The sequence below is a fragment of the Cinclus cinclus genome, chromosome 1 (assembly GCF_963662255.1).
Source record: "Cinclus cinclus chromosome 1, bCinCin1.1, whole genome shotgun sequence".
In the NCBI taxonomy this organism is placed as follows: domain Eukaryota; kingdom Metazoa; phylum Chordata; class Aves; order Passeriformes; family Cinclidae; genus Cinclus; species Cinclus cinclus.
In genome coordinates, this window is record NC_085046.1 from 78,621,413 (window position 1) to 78,639,629 (window position 18,217).

At 40.3% G+C, this 18,217-nt stretch overlaps 1 protein-coding gene across 5 annotated transcripts; it reads right to left on the bottom strand.

The window, feature by feature from the left end:
• Positions 1-5,088: 5,088 nt before the first annotated feature.
• On the bottom strand, positions 5,089-17,448 carry OTULIN (OTU deubiquitinase with linear linkage specificity). Of its 5 annotated transcripts, none has more exons than XM_062499655.1 (9): positions 17,260-17,448; positions 16,787-16,793; positions 15,433-15,759; positions 13,836-13,909; positions 12,912-13,006; positions 11,601-11,744; positions 9,235-9,360; positions 7,926-8,195; positions 5,089-6,687 (listed from the first exon to the last, which is right to left on the bottom strand). In XM_062499655.1, the coding sequence occupies exons 1-9, from the start codon at positions 17,384-17,386 to the stop codon at positions 6,493-6,495; spliced, it is 1,365 nt and encodes a 454-aa protein (XP_062355639.1). In that variant the 5' UTR covers positions 17,387-17,448; the 3' UTR covers positions 5,089-6,492. The 5 variants fall into 5 exon arrangements, with proteins under 5 accessions (XP_062355639.1, XP_062355635.1, XP_062355649.1 ...); XM_062499651.1 differs by having other exon boundaries at positions 16,787-16,789; positions 17,241-17,448; XM_062499665.1 differs by lacking the exons at positions 16,787-16,793; positions 17,260-17,448 and adding exons at positions 16,135-16,194; positions 17,081-17,100 and having other exon boundaries at positions 15,433-15,763.
• Between the last annotated feature and the right edge of the window lie 769 nt (positions 17,449-18,217).

Sequence of the window (18,217 nt, forward strand, 5' to 3'; positions counted from 1 at the left end):
TCTACAGCATCTGTGCTGCTGGGGAAGACTATTCTGTGCCAAGGAAAAGGTCTTCTTACAGGTGAAAAAGTACTGACACTAACAGAGGTATGGCACTAAAGAAGCAGAAGCCTCACCATTACCTGTAAATGACACTTGTGAATGAGGATGTGTCAGATGACCACAGCAAATGCTCTCCCAGTCCCTGCAGAGACCTGCATCCATCCCAGTCCCATGCATGGAGACCTGCAGGGAGGAAAACCAAAGCCTGAGTGCTGCTTCCCAGGAGAAAGTCAAGCAGCAGTTATTAACTCTCTACACTGGCTGTTCTGCAGCTGTGAAAAATGAGCCTCCTTCATCTAGGTGACATAAAAACCATCTCATGAGCAGAAAAACATTTTCTCAGCAGCTGGAACCAGTGCTCCCAAACTTACAGCCAAAATAGACTGCTCTGAGCTGAGCCCACCTACCATACACAGGTGGTTAATTCCCACATCCTGCAGTGCAGCATTTCTTTTAAGATCCAGGGGTTTGGTGGCAAGCCCCGCCGATGATAACAGACCCTGCAGTGCAACAGGACACCTCCCCAGCTGCAGATCTCACACCTTCCCTCCTAGCTCCTCAAAGGAAACTTCACACCATTATTTCCTCTGAATTTTCCATGCTGTTGTTTTACGTATTTTTGGGAAGGCAAACACAGCAGAATGAGCATCCATGGGATGGGATAGTGGGGGATTGTGTTGATACCTGGACCTTTCATACAGGTGCCTTACAAACCAGGTGATTGTTGAAGCTATCACAGATCTACTTTAAACATTCCTAAGCACTGCTCCAATCCATTTCTTCCTTTTCCTTTTTTTTAAATAACGTTTTCCAGCTACCTTTTAGAAGGCACTATTCTGTGTCATTAAAAGAGGTTTTATGTTTGCAACATATCTTAGATGAGACAAAATCCAGAACATCTGAGTGAAGGGAGCTCTAAAGAGTGCTCATCAGTAAATGAACACCATGAAATGACTTGGTTGTCTAAAAGCAATGTTAATATTAGATGCTAAAACTAGTACACAGGGGTCATGTGCCATTCCCTGTGGTAATATCTGCAGGAGGTGCAGGAGCCCAGTGGTGTTCTGAGTGGGTGTTTGCTGGGGAGGATCTTTGGAGGCCTGAATGAAAGCTGAGAGTCTGAGGCTCACAGAAGGAGACAGCTTGTCCTGCCACTGTGCAAGTGCTATTTAAACAAATGAAATGAACTATTAACTCCATGAAATTTTAGTGAGTTTCTTGCTGTTTTAGTTGTAAACACTACCTTTTCTCTTTGTTTTCAACTCTATTAGCCAAGCAGCTCAACAGTGACCCCTGAGAAGACATTTCATTGATTCTTCTGTCTCCCTTTTGAATATAAATTCAAAAGACATGCTCAGGTAAGAGAACAGAAACTGCTCTAAACTGCTGCTTGCTGGCTTCCTGAAAGGAACACAATCCTCCAAAATGCAAGTACACTCACGATGCAGTTTGCTGGTACAGAAGCTTAAGTCTTGCCGCAAGAGATGAACCTGCCTAGGAGGGGTAAGAAGCAGGGTCTCACCCAAGCTCTTACTTTCAGCTCTGCAGAACCACTCCCTGAGCAAGACGCCCAAGTCTTCTGTATAAAACAAAGGGCAAAATGTTTTGCAGTACTGAAAAAAATATTCAAAGTAGAGGGCCTGGAAAGAGTTTGACTGAAATGAACACATTTTGCAGGTTTATGCCCCATCCTGTACAGCCTCCTTGCTCAACGTAATTTATTATTTCTCTTATCCTTTATACAAAACCAAAAAAAAAAAACCAAAAAAAACCCCACTTATTATGCAGAAGACATTCAGAAACAGTAATGATGACAGTAATAGTTCAGCAAGTGGTCCACCTCTAAATATATAGCCTATTCAGTTTTACACTGAGTATGTCTTTCAGCTAGAAATAATTTTTACCATCTCATTAAAAGCAGTACAGGCAATAATATTGTTTTTCAAGATATTTTAAATCTTCATAGCTATCTCAGCTACAACTGGTTTTTTCCCCCACTTTAATAAGGATGGTAAAAATAAAATATGCTTTGTGCACTTTCAACTGCAGTTGAAATCTAACATGTTTATACATTCAAAAGTTACTTGATTTACTCTTCGACAATGTGAGAATCCAACCTCACCATTTCTCACCGTACATTATTTTTGACACTATGAAGCCTCATGTTTGTGAAAGAGGAATAAGTTATCCCGGAAGGACTGCTCAGGATTCACTGTTACGGAATGGTTCTGCCTGTCAAGACTCACATGCCTCAGTACATCACCTGAAGATCTGGATGAACACATAAACAAAACCAGATACTCAGCAGCCAAAGAGAGGACTTGTAACTCCTACTAGCATATTCTTATTCAAGGTGTAAAACAGATGAACTACTTGATATTCAAAAAGCTAAAAATGTAAAGGCACAAAAAATCTCAGGTTCCTTACCACTTCATTTCATGGTGTTCCTCATGTCTTCAAAATGCCTTTCACCTACTTATCCACTAAGAACTTCAACTAATATATCCTGTCATGCAAGTCTCTAAAGATAAGGCTGATGCTTTTAAACTGTGCTTTTTTGAGATCACTGGATCACAAGGCAAAGGTCAGCAGAACACTAGGTCACAAGGCAGAGCATTTTGGCCATACCATATTTCCTCAGCACGGTCGGTATTTGTGCATCATCACCGCGTTCTGCACTTGCAGGAGAAGTGCGGTGAAGTGACAAGCCAGCCAGAAGCCCTGGCTGTGCCTCGGGAAGGAAAGCAAGGAAGGGCTCCGGGTGCCACCAGCTGGGCAGTGTGGGAGCCTGAGCTGTCCCTGGGCTGTCCCCTGGCCTGCAGGGACACCTGGTGACAGACTTGGGGGGGTTGGGCTTGACCTGCGGGGGTGATGGACACGGGTGAGGGGCTCCTGGGCTCCCCTGCAGCATCACTCTGAGCCCAGGGGCAGCTGTGGGCCAGAAGTGAACATCTCCAGCAAGGTCTGTGAAACATTGTAAGACTTGTTTCAAAAGGATGGTACTTGTTTCACAATTATTGTAGCCGTGTTCTATTTATTTTTTCTTTTACTTTTTTTTTTTTAATCTAAGATGTATGGTGCACAACAGACATAACAAGGGCAGTGTCTGAATTCTGTCCCATCCCAGCAAGCCACAAGCAGTTGCAGAAGTATCTAATTCTAGAAAGTTAAGAGAGATGGGGGGGGAGAAAAGTACCCACCATGTTCAGCCTACATAAAAACATAATTTCAATAAAATGAGGGATTGGGTTTTTTCAATTAAAATACTGTATTTTTCAGACTGAAAGCCTGACACTGAAGAGCATGTGCAGAGGGCACCTACTACAGCCCCTGCAACAGTTGACTGCTGCAGCAGCTCAAAGGAAATGTATCCCATCGAAGACCTTGTGGGCAGGTATCTAAAACCACCACTCCAACCCCACAAATCCAAAAAGGGGCAAATTGGGCAACCTATCCCTAGAGGAAACAGCTGGTGATCACAGTGTGCCCCTCCTTCCCCAGCATGCCAAAGTATCCTCCCAACAGCCCTGATAAACCAATCTAGTCAGTACTGACCAGTCCTTCAGTACATTTCAGGGTGGTTTTTTCCCCATCTCAATGACTTACACAGGAGTTGTGAATAGAAGTAAGAGAATTTCATCAGCACCGAGGCAGAAATGAGTGCTCTAGGGAAAGGGGACTACAGAGACACCTTCCTTGGGAGGCTTCTGCCATGCTGAACTCTGTTTCACTTTCAGCTCTGTGGAATTAGTAACCTTTATTTTCCAAGAGCCTGAAGTTCTCCTCAATAAACAAACAAAACAAACAAACAAACAAACAAACAAATAAATCTTTGAATGTGTCTGGCTTGGAGCACTTTAGTCCATGACATAGCACCAATATTTATTGCAGCCAGCTTGAGAACTAGGCTCCTATCATCTTCCAGCATTAAGCAAAAAAAGGGAGCATTCATTAAATACATTTGGCCATCTTCAGACATTCTTGGTCCTGTCCTGCCAGCTAGCATAGTGGAAAAACAAATGGCAATTATGTCCAGAAGAAAACAAAATGCAGGAGCTGCACAACCAACATTATCTATATACCAGGGACACAAGATGACAAGTTGAGCACTGCATTTGATGATGCACAGTGCAAGAGCTCCCTCTCCCCACTCCCTTCAACATCTACATGGTTCTCTGAGCACATCCACCATCCAGGTGAGACAGAGGGACCCACATTGCTCTCCAGCCCCCTTCACTAGTTCTGGATGAGAGGGCTCTTGCTGTCAAACAAAAATACACTTGGTCAAGAGCTGGCCAAGCTTCCACTCAGCTCTCAGAATAAAGGCACAGTCCTGAAGCAAACACACCAGGTCTTGGTGAGCTCCTACAGGACACCATCAGGCTTCTCTGAGCCACGCCCAGGCTGAGCTTGGAGACAATGCCAGCTGCATCACCAGGCATCCTTTATTTGTAACTTACTAGGAAACAGAATAAAGGCAAAACAAAAGCTTTGTGTAGACAGCAGAAGTTTTTAGTTAAAAACACAGCATGTGACTTAAGCACCTTGTGTCCAGTCTCACCTTTCCAGTTCAAGATACAAGCCAATTATGTGAATTGTTTCCAGCCTTAATGGCTTCAAACTCAGCCCCTAAAAGGCCTCTGCTTTAGAGGTTTTTGTGATACGTTTGGAACTACTGCCCTAAGTGTTTGACAATACCTTTTTCAAAGAGGTGTTAAGTCTCAAGAATATATCACAACATAATTTCATAAATTAATAAACTTAATAATTAAATTAATGGTTAATAAAAATCATAACAACACCTTTTCTGTCAGAGTTGAGAGTTGCAAATTGCAAAAGTTAATTTATTTTTCGTCCCCTTCAGCTTTTCTTGGATAACAGCAATTCAGAGAATTACTGCTCTTGTGCAAGGAGCCAATAATTACTTCTTTTACATAGGTTACTTCATTTCACAGCTTTCATGAAGAAACTAATTTATTTCACTGTGGATTTCAAAAATTGAAACATTAAAAATATAAAGCATAGGCCATATAGCAAGAAACAAAATGCTGCCAAATTTTTTTATTCCCTTGTAGCTCCCAGAAATTTTCAGTAACAAATAGAAGGCAATGAAAACATGACAAAAATGACACTGAGTACATGATAAGCCTCATTAATGTGTTTAAAATATTTTAGAACATTGTGAATACACAGTTTCATTGTGTATATCACCTCTCACAATAATAGTTAACTAATTAATTTCAACTAGAACAGAAGAACTGGGCATGCCACTTTCTCCAGAATATTCAAATGAGAAGTTTTTATAACCTTACCCTATTTACATACAAAGGCCTTCTAAGTGACCCATGTATGACCAGCACTTCAGTTAAATCAGCTTTCACTCTTTTGTTCCAAAAGTCATCTGTAGGACATACTTCTACTTGTACCTAAAAGCTGAACGCTTCATCATTTAATTATTTTTTAAAGATCTCTCAGCACTTCCAGCATCTGATACCTTCTGTATTCCTTCAGTTTTGAAGCATAATGAATAACTAAGCAGGAACAGAACCTATCCTATCTCCACTCGTGGGAGAAGTAAGCCGCACCAAAAGTTTATTTCCATCTACTGCGCTCCCTGGACAAATTAAAATCCTCATGTTCTCCAGAGCAGCTGCCAGAGAGGATTAACACTACAGGAACAATAACACAAACAGACATGGAAGTTAACAGGCATGTGGCTATCTCCTGTGAGCTGAAATAATTTAAGTGGGAATTATGTGTAGTCTTTGACTTTGTGACCGACTATCAAACAACTTTTATACTCCCTTATCACGTTTGCCACATTCCTCTCCATGGGTTGAAAGAGGAAGAGCAGCTCATTTTCAGTGTAATAGATAAGTGGCTTCTAAATAAGAGACACCTATATAGTTAAAAACAACCCAAAACATTAGAAAACCTTAAGTAACATCTCTCATAGCATAAACCATGGCAGGCATTAAATTCCAGCTGCAAAAAAATTGTATTACTTACTGCAACCCAATTTTGTATAAATGGCTTCTAAGCACTATTACAAACATGTGCCAAGACACTGCCACCATACTTTCCCAGAAATTTCAATTGTCTTTATTTTGGGGAGCAAAAAGTTAGCTCATGTCTTACCACAGAGCCTCACTAAAAGAAATAAAATGAATAAATCTATAGATGTGGCAATTTTATTCAGAGTAAGTCCTTAAAAAAAAAAAAAAAGACTGCAGAAGCTTCCTCTTTTTTTCAATGGAAAACAAAGCCATGCTTGCCAAACTTTTATTATTTAAGATAGTACCTATTTGATAATTTATTTCAGATGTCAACTTCCAAAACACAGATTTCAAGTTGTTGATTTAATCACATGGATTTTGTCATTGTCCTGTTTCAAAATAGTATGGGAAACCTCTATAAGCAGCACAGGTCTGTCTGCCAAAAATTACTTGTTCACAGCATTGTCTCTTGGCACATTCTGACTGGAATATTGTAATGTCTGTCATCTTCAGTTATGAGAGTTACCACAGGCCAGTCCTCCTCTGGGTCATTGGGGTAAAGTGTGATAAACTCATCAGTGCTGTACTTATAGAGTCGGTACACTTGGATGGTATACTGCAGAGCATAAGCAAGAAGAAACATTTCCACCTGCATTGGAAAAAACAAATATTTGTGTAAAATTCAACACACCTTCCACAAAGTTTTCCTCATAAAAATATTAAACTAACATCCATCAAATATAATTTTTTAAAGACAAAAATTATTAAGCGAGAAATCCTATACAAAAGCATCTCTCGTTCAGTATCTCCATCATACTCCTCTATGATACCATGCATTTAACAACAAAGTCTTCAAATCCACAGTGGCATTGTAAAATAACCCTGAAGAAAAACTACTTTACAGAGTGTCCCACTGCTGCAAGCAGATAGGAAAGACATTCTCTTTCATCAATGTTCATCACGCTAAGTCACTTAAAACCAGACAAGAGCAAGTTTCAGGCAATGATCCTTTCATGCTTACAGGGGACTTTGAACTTTCCAGCCAAAGAAAAAGTAAATGGAAAGCCCTTACAAAGCCTGTTGACAGGACAAGGAACTCAGGAAAAAAAAAAAAAAAAAAAAAGCTGCAAAAAGCTTCTACTCTGTCTACTACAGTGACAAGCATACCATGTTCTAAATAACAATCAATCTTTCTGAAATAAACAAACAGCACAAAAAACTGCCAACGGAACTTCCTGATTAAACTGAGCAGCAAAAAAGTCACCAATGGATCACCTATTTTGATAGAGACAGTTACCTATACTGCAATTGTCAGATTTTTGAGGTAAGAAACAAAACCAAATCATAATACTTCCATGTTTCTAGTAGCTACAATTAGGTTGTGACCTTAATTGCAGTGTCACGCTTGAAATGAACTCAATGGGATGTTTTAAAATGGATGTTCCCAAAATCTTTCAGTCTCTTCAGCTCATTAACTACTCCTCGTTTTGGTTTGGGGCTTTTTTGTAATACATGTGCCATTTACACCATGTATAAAACAGTAACTCTCATTAGCTTATCAGAATTCACCTGTGTATGTGCTACACACGGTCTTCGTAATTTGAGTATTAGCTTTTATTGTATTTTTTAAAAAGCTAACAACTATGTGCTATGAATAGCAACCCCTATTTCCAAAGAATGCTATCCACCAGCCCCCACACAAAACCTGGTGTTTCAGAGGAGGGCCTTTACAGACTCTCGCTACAAGCAAGCAGTTCTATCATATTCTTCCCAACACAAGACCAGATGCTTCAGTCAGCCCAACAAAAGCTGGGAAATTTCTTAAACCACTTGAAACTAAAACCTCCAAAACAGGAAAAGAACACTTTAAGAACAACCTCTTCTTACTTGTTCAAGGCCTCCACTGTGACCAATATGATTCAAGTGATTATGCATTAACTGACAAGGGTTGCTGGATGTATCTCGTGCAAACAGGAGCCAGGAGAAGACAGGCACTCTTCTTCCACTTTTATCGGCGTTGTATAATTCAATGGCAGTGTTAAGCATCAAAAATTTCAGTGCTTCATAGAGACTATACTCCTCCTCTTCATTTTTAAACAATTTATCACAAGCTTCTTGTTTTTCGAGGGGACTCTTTATTTCACTTATATTCTTCCACTAAAAAAAAAAATAACAAGCAAACCATCACACACAACACGAATCAATAGCCATCACCCTACAAGAGCTGCAAGAAGCCATTTGTGAGTTGTCAGATGCTCAGCACATGCACTCAGAATTTAAATTATGAAGGGCTTTGTTCCTTTTTAAAAACAATCAAGAATATTTCCACAACTGAACCACAATCAAGGTCAGGCTGACTTAGTCCGTTTTTCCTTAAATTGATCCATAAGCAAAAAGGAAGGGATGCTAGAAATTGCTGTAAGGTGACAACAAATATTGTTGTGGGACAACATGCATTAAGGTAATAAAACCTTTTTGTTTCCTGCACCATAAAGCCTACATACTTCATATTCTTTACATTTCTTTTACTCAAAATGTGTATTTCATTCCAACCCTCAAAACTGCTGAATGCAGTATTCCAAACCCTCTTAAAAGCCTTCACAAAAAGAGAATTTGCATTCACAGTCAGACAGGAATGACTGAAGAGTTCTTTTAATAGGTTCCAGAGCTCCAAGAGGGAGAAAGCATGGGGTTGGGTAACATAGTACGGACAATTAAAGGCACAGTTATGTTCCTATGAACTAGAATAAATGCATAAAAATTGAACAAAAATTACTCCTTTGATATTACTACAGTGTTGTTGTGGTTTTCTTTCTTTAACCTTGTCCCGATAGCAACAGGATTTGTCCACAGTATTCATCATTCCTTCTAATAATAGAGACACAATAGAGAAATAATACAGACAAAAAAGCTACTCTATTACATTAATTTCTTCATTGAAATCTGTCTAATTAATAGTTTTCTGCAGAGCTGCTTGCAAATTAATTCCAACATCAGGCTACTGCAAGTAGTGAAAGACCAGACGCCTCTCACATATTTGAATAGACATTCTTTACTTGATTTTTTTGCAGACAAGGGACAAAAAAAGAGACTTTCACTACTGAAAGCATCCTTATGCTAAATTCTCCACATTCAAAAATCTTTGTCGCTTTTCTTATTTGCAAGTGACCAAAGAATATACAAATACTTTTCCAACCTTTTTCCTTAGAAGCATTAAATACTCTTTTATTTCATCACTTATTTCTCCCATCCTCTTGCCAGGTTTCTGTCTGAGCTGCCACTGCTTGATCCAGTCATACTTGCTTAGCAGGTTTTCAGGAAGCTGGAAGTTGAGAGAAAAGGCAGCTTAAGTTAAAAGTCTGTAAAGGAAAAGCCACCAACCTGTGTATTTTTTTTAACATTTTGCACCCTAAAACAATGCCCTCATATTCTCTTCTGAACAGACATCATAGTAAGATAACCATTACCAAACATAACTGGCTATTTATAGTATTTGTTGGGTAACAGTCAGAATACCGGTCTATTACTATTTCCAGATCTAACAAACACATAAGCACTGGAAAAATTAATCACCAAGTTACTCACGCCTTTTTTGTTTGTTGTTTTATTTTGAGGATTTTGGGTTTTTTTAAATTAAAACACTCCCCCAACAGCAGATAGATGACAGTGACCATGTTTGACAGTGTTCCTGAACCAACAGAAAATGACATCCATCAGATCATCCCAAAGTCTTGGTGGACTGCAAACTATGTCCAGAACACACAAACTCTGCTTCTTTTTCAAGGAACACAATTCAAACACTCTGGGACAGGTTCTTTATTAAAGAACAACTTGGCAATTCGCTGATGCATCCAACCTTGCCTTAGCCTCAGAACTTCTCCTTTACTGCCCATGTCCTACACCTGTTCAGTTCAGAGCTTTCACACCTCCCCTGAAGAACATCCTGGCAGTTGCATGTTCAGTTCTGTACCCTCATCTATTAACCCAGCTTAGTTTAACCCAGCTTAGTGCTAGAACTGGAAGAGCAACTTGTGTCTCACAATGGAGTAAATATTTGGCTAGAGCAGCACTTAATGCCATCAGCCACCACCAGCCCATTTTCAGTTTATTAGGACTCCAAACTAGTAATGTGCTCTCTTTAGCAGCAACTGAGTATGTGTGAGAGAGGCACAGGATCTTCCCCCACCCCTGCCTGGCATCCTGTGCACACAGAAATAAATAATAAAAAAATGTATGTCAGTAACTTCTACAACTACAAATGTGCATGCAATCATCATTTTAAATTAAAATCAAGAAAAACACCAAGAAAGCCTGTTATATTTGTACTGCCAGCTGTCACCACACGCTTTTCTCTTATGTGCCTTCTGCTTTGATGCATAACAATTTATCATTTCAGTTTGTTTTGCAGGTGCACACTCTTTTAAAAAAATGTTAATTATCATATGACATCTTCCTCTGTGAATCAGTAGCAAAAAAAAAAGGATTAACATAATCAAAAACTTCTAAGTATATAATTTCTAAAAAGTTTGCACGCTCTTTAAAGGATCATTGGGAAACTAAGTTCTTTAGTCTGATAATGTGGAAATGGTTGAGAGCTGATAGAATGTGTTTTTTACAAATAGGAAACCATTTTGTCATGTACTTGCTGTAAAACACCTCACAGAACTATATTAATCTGTAATTACTAAAACATAATCACAAGATGTTTACTTAAAAATTATAGTGGCCAGAATGAGAAATTTTCAGATGTCCTCTAAAGTGATGCAAAAAGGTAGTAAGGGCAGCGTGATTCTACTTAGACTGCTACCCTACAGAGTCTGCCCCAGACATTCACCATTTACATTCCCAGCAGCACCCTGACAACTGGAGCCTTAATCTTCTCAAGTGGCTCACTTTTCCATAGGCAGCTTCTTACAGGCTTTTTCCATGCTCACCAATACCATCAAATGGACTTTGCTGACACGAGAAAATTTCTGGAATATTCTTTTTCTACTTGCAGGGGAGTACCTTGCTTTTCTCATACATCAGCACTCCACATGAACTGTTCCTCGTGTCAGGTTGGAGTTGCTCTTACGCTTATTTTAAGCAACATTTAAGACACACATTCTGCAAAGCCTACAGCATCCAATTTGTTACTCCACTTTCTAGAGAAACTATATATGACACACAAGAATAGATATCGTAATTTTGAAAAGCTGAGAGCTTCTTAAATGTTAGAATAAATTGTCTGTATTTTTTGTTACTTCCAGCTGCCTTGTGGAAAACCTCTCACTGCTTCATTATATGCAGTAAGAAGAAGCCAAGAGAGCAAGATTAAGACTGATAAGTGACATTGCAGTAAGCACTACAGTAGCATATATATCCATTATAACCTGGAAACCAAGGGCACCTGGACTCAATTCCAGGTTGAAAGAAACACTGTGCATAAACAACAACACTACAACTTCACAGCTCAGGGGATATTGACAAGTGAGCATATAAATTACATAACAGAGAAATGAGATCAAAAAATTATCAAATAGGTTAGACCCAATATGACTCTACAGTCAGTTTGACACCTACCACAGTAAAATCCTCACTCTGCAGCCACCTTGGTAACTGGGTAGCTTGACTTAATGCCTGGAAAAGAGTTGCTCTGAAAGCACAATAGTTATCACCTCGTATTCTCCTTATAGATGCAAACTTCTGAGCAACTGCTTCATATCCCTAGAAAAACACAAAATCCAAATAACATTAAATCATTAATAAAGCATTTTAAGGTCACACACAGGTAACGTAAGAGATACTGGAATATTATCATCCAAATACTAATGTTATTTTAATTTTAAAAAAACCTAAAGCTTGACCCACTACCTCTTTTGGAAGTTCAAATGCTTTTTGGTCACAAATTATTCTCTGAAAAAAACAACGTAGTTCTGCTGAAAAACAAACAAGAAATGGAAGAAATCAAACAGTTACCTGTTTGAGGTATTTGTTTGATGACAGAACATAAATATAATTGAAATACGGGTAGCTAACTTGCCTAGATTTCAAAAATATATCCAACATAAGCACACAAGACTACGCATTATGCTTAAAAGAAATTTCAGCACTAACTGATGCTACTTACCCAATACATGTCACATGTAGTTTGTTTCTGCCTCAGGGCAAGTTTGTGTTTACACTGAAATATCTTGACACTTGCCTCAGCATATTTGTTCCCTCCCTGCTGTTCCCACTCTCAGTTGCAGCAGGAGCCATGATGTTGAAATGCAGCTTCTGCAGCTCAGCTACCCTGGCAAGGGCCAACACCCTGTGCGTCCGAATTTCTCACAGAAAAAAATCTCTTCAGGGAGGCATGGGGAGCTTTTGACTTTTGTAAGGTATGTTTATGTTTACTTATACATATCACTAAATTTTTCAAGCAACAAAACAACTTTGCTTTATTTTCTACTGTTCTCGATCATGGTAAATGTTAAAAATTTAGTTCAAAAACTGGTAAAAAAAATCTCAGGAAAAGTTTTTAAAAACCCATGCAATTTGCCACTTTCAGTTACCTGCTTTCAACCCAGAAATTTGGTAATCTGCTCTGCACTTCAACAGTCCACAAAATTAGCATTTTGTATCCATAAACAAAACACAAAACTTCAATTGAAAACAATAACAAAGGTCAGCATTAACCAAACTCCTATATTATCAGCAAGTAGCTTTACTAAAAACACATTTGAAACGAGCACAAAGAAAAGCATCTGTCAGTTGTAAACCACTTGTAGGTCCTCACAGTGTAAAACTCTGCTACTGCATTTCCTATCTTAAAAGACTGACTGCATAGGAAATCACATAGCAAACAAAAACAAAGACCCTAAGGAAATTCAACCAAAACAGAAGTGCTACCTTTCTCATCTTTTTTGCTGCTGGTGTATTTCCTCTCCATTCCTTTCTGCAATACTCCATGATGTCCATTTCAGGTGAAACACTCAGTTTATATTCTGTCAAAACAGAACATGCAACATTATAAAAAAACCAGAAGAAGATATAAAGCACATAAAATTCCTAAATACATTATCACTTCAAAATAACTTCAGTGCCAAATGAAACTGGCACCACAACCCATAGCTACTAAGTAATTATTGCTGTGGGAGGGGATAAAATCAGTTTATTCTGAAAATTACGTGTGAAGAAAAGTTATGATGTAGCTCAACAAGATAGCTCAACACTCTGCTCCTCTTTTCTGCAAAAATTAATTGGCAAAGAGGAGAAATTAGTGAAGTACTTAATTTTCCTAGTAACCAGAAAAATATTAGATATAAGTTTCTCTTCTTCATACAGCAGCCAGACTATAAGGGAGAAAGATGACAGATCTTTCTGAGCAAGTCAGTAACAATAATAGAAAGAAGAGATATAGTTTTGCCTTGGAACCCCAACAGCCTTTATCCCAAAACCAGGTAGTGCTGAGGTTATCAAGGCATGCCAGCAACAGATGCTGCTGTGATGACCATGATTGAGTAATTTTCAAGCACGACACTCGTAACAAACCATGTGACTGCTTTCCAGAATTCACATTCAGCCATAAAGTAACTACAGAAAAACACAGAATGATATATTAAGAGCAACTAATTTTACAGAGAATAGATCTTTCTATGAATCAAACTGTACAACCTACCCAGTCATAAGTAACTGCTACTGAATACTCACATCTGTGCACAAAAGTCCCTGGAAGAGAGGGTGTCAGGACATCACACATCAGTGCTACAGTGAGTTGCAATACCGAAACTTCACACAAAGGTGCAAAATTTGAAATGTCACATAAAATTGTACCTGATGAGTTTGTTTCACAAAGTAGTATTTTCTCTCTCTCTATTTCTTCTTCATCACGATACATGTCCTCCTCGCTGCAATAAAAACCAACACATACCTCATGTACCAGCACAAATCTTACTCTCTTTTTCAACCTCTTCCCCTTTTTACAACTCAGGAAAGTATTTAAGTCTCTCTAATCTACTCCTCACAAACACTCAAAATCCAAAGCACAGTCTGCCTCCAAAAGACGAGGAAGAAACTAAGGCATATCTTACACCACTAAGAGAGGACAAGGAATTAGGAAGACTGTGAGAAATAGTTCCATGTAGCCAGATGGTAATTGGATTACTTTCATTAAACTCAAAAGGACAAAATACTAAATGATGGCTCTATATTTCTTTATATCCAAACCAGCTTACTCAAACCATCTGCATATATTTCCCTTGAGAACAAAAACTCTTTAGTATAAAGAGCAATGCAGGTTAATACCAGCAAACTCATCTACTGGGCTGTCATATAAAACTAGTTCAGTTTTTATTAAAGTGCTCAAGTAGTTGCATGAAATCTCATTTTTAACAACACTAAATAATTATTAATTAAAAGAGAAACAATAGATATAGTAGGTATAAAACACAGTACTATCTAGTGAGAAGAAACATCATAGAATTATTTGTTTCAAGTCCATATTCGTGTTACACTATGACACTGGACAAAGCCTAATTTCTCAGCAGAGTTTCAAGTCCATTAAGGTTTGTGAAGACTTTAAAGAATACTTGATAAACTTGAAAAAACAACACAGCTTGGTATCTGACAGCAGCAGTCTCTATCTTATCTTCTGCATAAGCCAAGTATCTAAAATATAAACCAACAACTTCCCCCTCTGAGCATGAAGAAACCTGCTGCTACAAGGGATCCCACAGGGAAAGAAATTGTGTCAGGGCAAGGAAATCGTTCCTTTGTGATACAACCTTGAATAAATTCAGCATCAGATGAAGAAAGAGAAGCAGTGCTCAACTAACTAAACCAGTGAGATTACACGAGAAAGAGGAAGTCTGGTGTAAGGAAGAAGTGTCATGTCCCCTCTGCAGATATTATTAAACCACCTTCTTTCTGGGAGTTGACAAAACAGAAGCAGCCACAGACTGAAAACATGACAGATTAATATCCAGAGTAAACATGGTATTGCAATTCAAGGGAGTTGTTTTGAAATCCAGGTAGCAAGAGGCACAACCCATCTGCACAGGCACTCTCATTCCATAGATGAGAGTGTGTCGTAACACTGTTGTAGCACAGCAATTCTTAAGTAAATCTGTGGAAACAAGAATGTAGAAACTAAAGCCTTTCCCTATTAATGTTCAGATAAATATTTGACAAATAGAGTGAAAATGAAGTAAGAGTTGAAAAGAATTATTAAATGGAAACATGCATGCAAAAAAAAAAAAGTGCAAGTTGCATGTAAATATTTAAATTGTTGAACTGATGGGATTTAATTAGTAAGATTTTCCTGAATGCAAGATACCAAGGGAAAAAAATCATAAATTTACCTTCATGAACTGAAAGTACTCTCCCTTTCTAAAGGAAAACTGTTAATATGTTAAAAAAAACAAATCCTTACCTCTCCTCAGATGACTCCACTGCTGAACGATTACTAGAAACAGGTAAGTACAGTTCACAGTTTCTAGATGCAACCTGATCCATCACAGGGGGTTTAATCAGATCAGTCTTCTCAGGTCTCTCACTACTTCTGTATACGCAGTCTTGTCTTATTTCTGATGTAGGTTGCTCTTTCAGGTCTGCAGCTGCATTTGGCGAGCCAAGTTCCTCAGAAGCAACACCAACTTCATTTTTATGCTTCATCAGCTGTGTGGGAACACTCTCTCTTTTCTTTGCTGCACCTGCAGAAAGGCTGGTTGGTTCTGTCATCCACCCTTGAGGATTTATCCTGGCTTTGAAGAATGAAAAAATATATGTAGAGTTCTCCCCCAGAACAAAAGCGCACGTTCCAGGAAAATTACAATATTTTAAGAGCTACATTATATTTTGAGAATTCAGAGGGTATATAAATTATTCAAAACCAAGAAGAAAACCCAAAACCATTCTGTAAAATAAGACAACATCCAAGCTATTTTGTAAGTCACTCCTCTGACCATCATTTCTCACCAAGGCTAAGCTGTGCCAGTTCCTCAAACAAGAATTAGTGCCCTGATTAAACATCTGCTATCCTTGGGGTGCATTATCACCTAAACCCTCAAGGATTAACAGAAATTCTAAAGAAACAAGTTTCAGTCCTTCAATAAAACAGTTTTTACAAACTCACCTGGTGCTCTGTGAAACATCCACTGCACCACGATCATTGCTTAGCACAAGAATTTCCAATCTGATCAAGGTATCAAGACAGGATGTCTACAATTAATTCTAGCAAGTTCTCCAAAGGTTTAGGATGTGTCCATATAGCAAATTTTCAGGGATATTTATCTTAAGTTGACACATAATCCTGCCCAGAAGTTATGGGTTGCTTGGCAGTTGTCACATTAGACAATTAGCGACTACCCAGGCTGGTCACCTCAGAGCTCACAGACTTAATATCCACTCTATCAAACCTTAAAACTGCACAACACATCTCTATGTGAAAGCCTCCCACCTGCAACATACCTTTGCTTACTAACATCACAACCTTTAGGCACCCGAGCCCCAACATGCACCAAGCTGTCCCATAGCACAGAGTTCAGGACTAGAATTCACAGAATCACACAGAGGCCTGGGCTGGAAGGGACTTTTTAAAAAGTCACCTAGTTCCAACCCCCCTGCTGTGGGCATGGACACCTTCCACTAGACCAGGCTGCTCAGAGCCCCATCCAGTCTGGCCTTGAACTTCCCAGGATGGAGCGCACTCAACTTCTCCAGCAACCTTGTTCCAGTGCCTCACCACTTTCACAGTAAAAAATTTCTTCCTAACATCTAATCCAAACCTACTCTCTTTCAGCTGGAATCATTCCCGCTCGTCCCATCACTACCTGCCCTTGTTAGAAGTTCCTCTCCATCCTTCCCGCAGATTCCCTTGAGGGACTGGAATGCCAGTCAGACCACTCCAAAGCCCTCTATTTTCCAATCTGAACAGCCCCAACTGCCTCAGCATTTCTTCATAGGAGGAAATCCCCCCTAATCAACTTCGAGGCCCAACTTGTGACTCGTTCCAAGAGCTCGACGTCCTCCCTGTGCTGAGGCCCCCAGAGCTGGATGCAGCACGGCAGGTGGGGTCTCACCAGCGTAGGGCAGAGGGTCAGAATCCCCTCCCCAGACACCGCTGACCACGCCGCTTTTGATGCGGAGTAGCACTCCACGTCCCTATTTCTCCCGTCCCGGCTGTTCGGGGGAGGACGGCCCAGGCTTGGCGCGGAGCGGAGCGGCCAAGGGAGGCCTCACCTTTCCGCCGCGCTCGGGCCCGCCCGGCACCGCTCCGCGCCGCCCCGCGAACCCGGCACGCCGCGCCGAGCCCCGGCGGTCGCCGCCGCGCCGGGCCCCAGGGGAGGCCGCGGAGCTCGGCCCGGCCGTCGCCGCTCGCCGCTCATGCCGGCGGGGCCCTGGGCACGACCGCCGGTGCCGGCGCCAGCCCCGCTGCCGGCCCCGGCAGTGCCCGAGTGTCCTCCCGGATCCTGCAGCCGCTTCCGCCTCGCCCCGGCGGAAAGGGCGGCCCCGCCGGGCCCCTCAGCCCGCGGCGCCCACCGCGGGGAATGAAGGCAGGGAACTGAAACTCCCCCCGCTCCCAGGTGGGAGGCGACAGTAAGTTCTCGTAAATAGAGGAGAGGGTGGGAGTAGGAGCAGCTTTCCGGCTGCCCGATGTTCCCTGTAAAAGGAGGTGCTCTAAGAATGCCGAGTGTATCTGTGTTTGTGTTTGGAGCCCGTATGGAGTTTGGCAGAGGGTGGGAGTCGCTCTTCTGGGCGCAAAGAAGTACATGACTACATTTTGATACACCTTTATGGAACTCCAGGCAGAAGAGACGCGCACACGAAGAGAAGATGAGAAAACTTTAAAAATTATATGCTGCTGAAACATGTCGTTATTAAAAAACAAACAAACAAAACGAAAAAAGTACACAAGAAAACCAAAAGCAAACAAAACCACCTCCTACCACAACTTTAAAAGCGCATCCAAAACAAACGAAAAACCCCAAACAAACAACAACAAAACAACAACAACACCCCCCCCAAAACTCAGAACAGTAGAATCTGTACCGTGATAGAAAAGTTTGCTGCAGTTCAGGCATTTGAAGGTGTCTTCACATTGAAATAGGGCCTGAAAATGAAGAAGTGTTTGTCTTTTTTCTGAAATCTCCCTCATAAGAATATGCTTTCTCTGAGTATGACAAGTGATGCTGAGACTGGAGGCAAATAACTACTAC

Bases quoted from the DNA above. Each gene is read 5' to 3' on its own strand.
- OTULIN (XM_062499651.1), bottom strand. From the start codon at position 17,386: ATGAGCGGCGAGCGGCGACGGCCGGGCCGAGCTCCGCGGCCTCCCCTG. The intron at 13,910-15,432 runs GTAAGGATTTGT...TTTTTATTGCAG, and splicing joins GTGGAGTCATCTGAGGAGAG to CGAGGAGGACATGTATCGTG. The intron at 8,196-9,234 runs GTTGGAAAAGTA...TTTTTTTTTTAG, and splicing joins TAATGCTTCTAAGGAAAAAG to TGGAAGAATATAAGTGAAAT.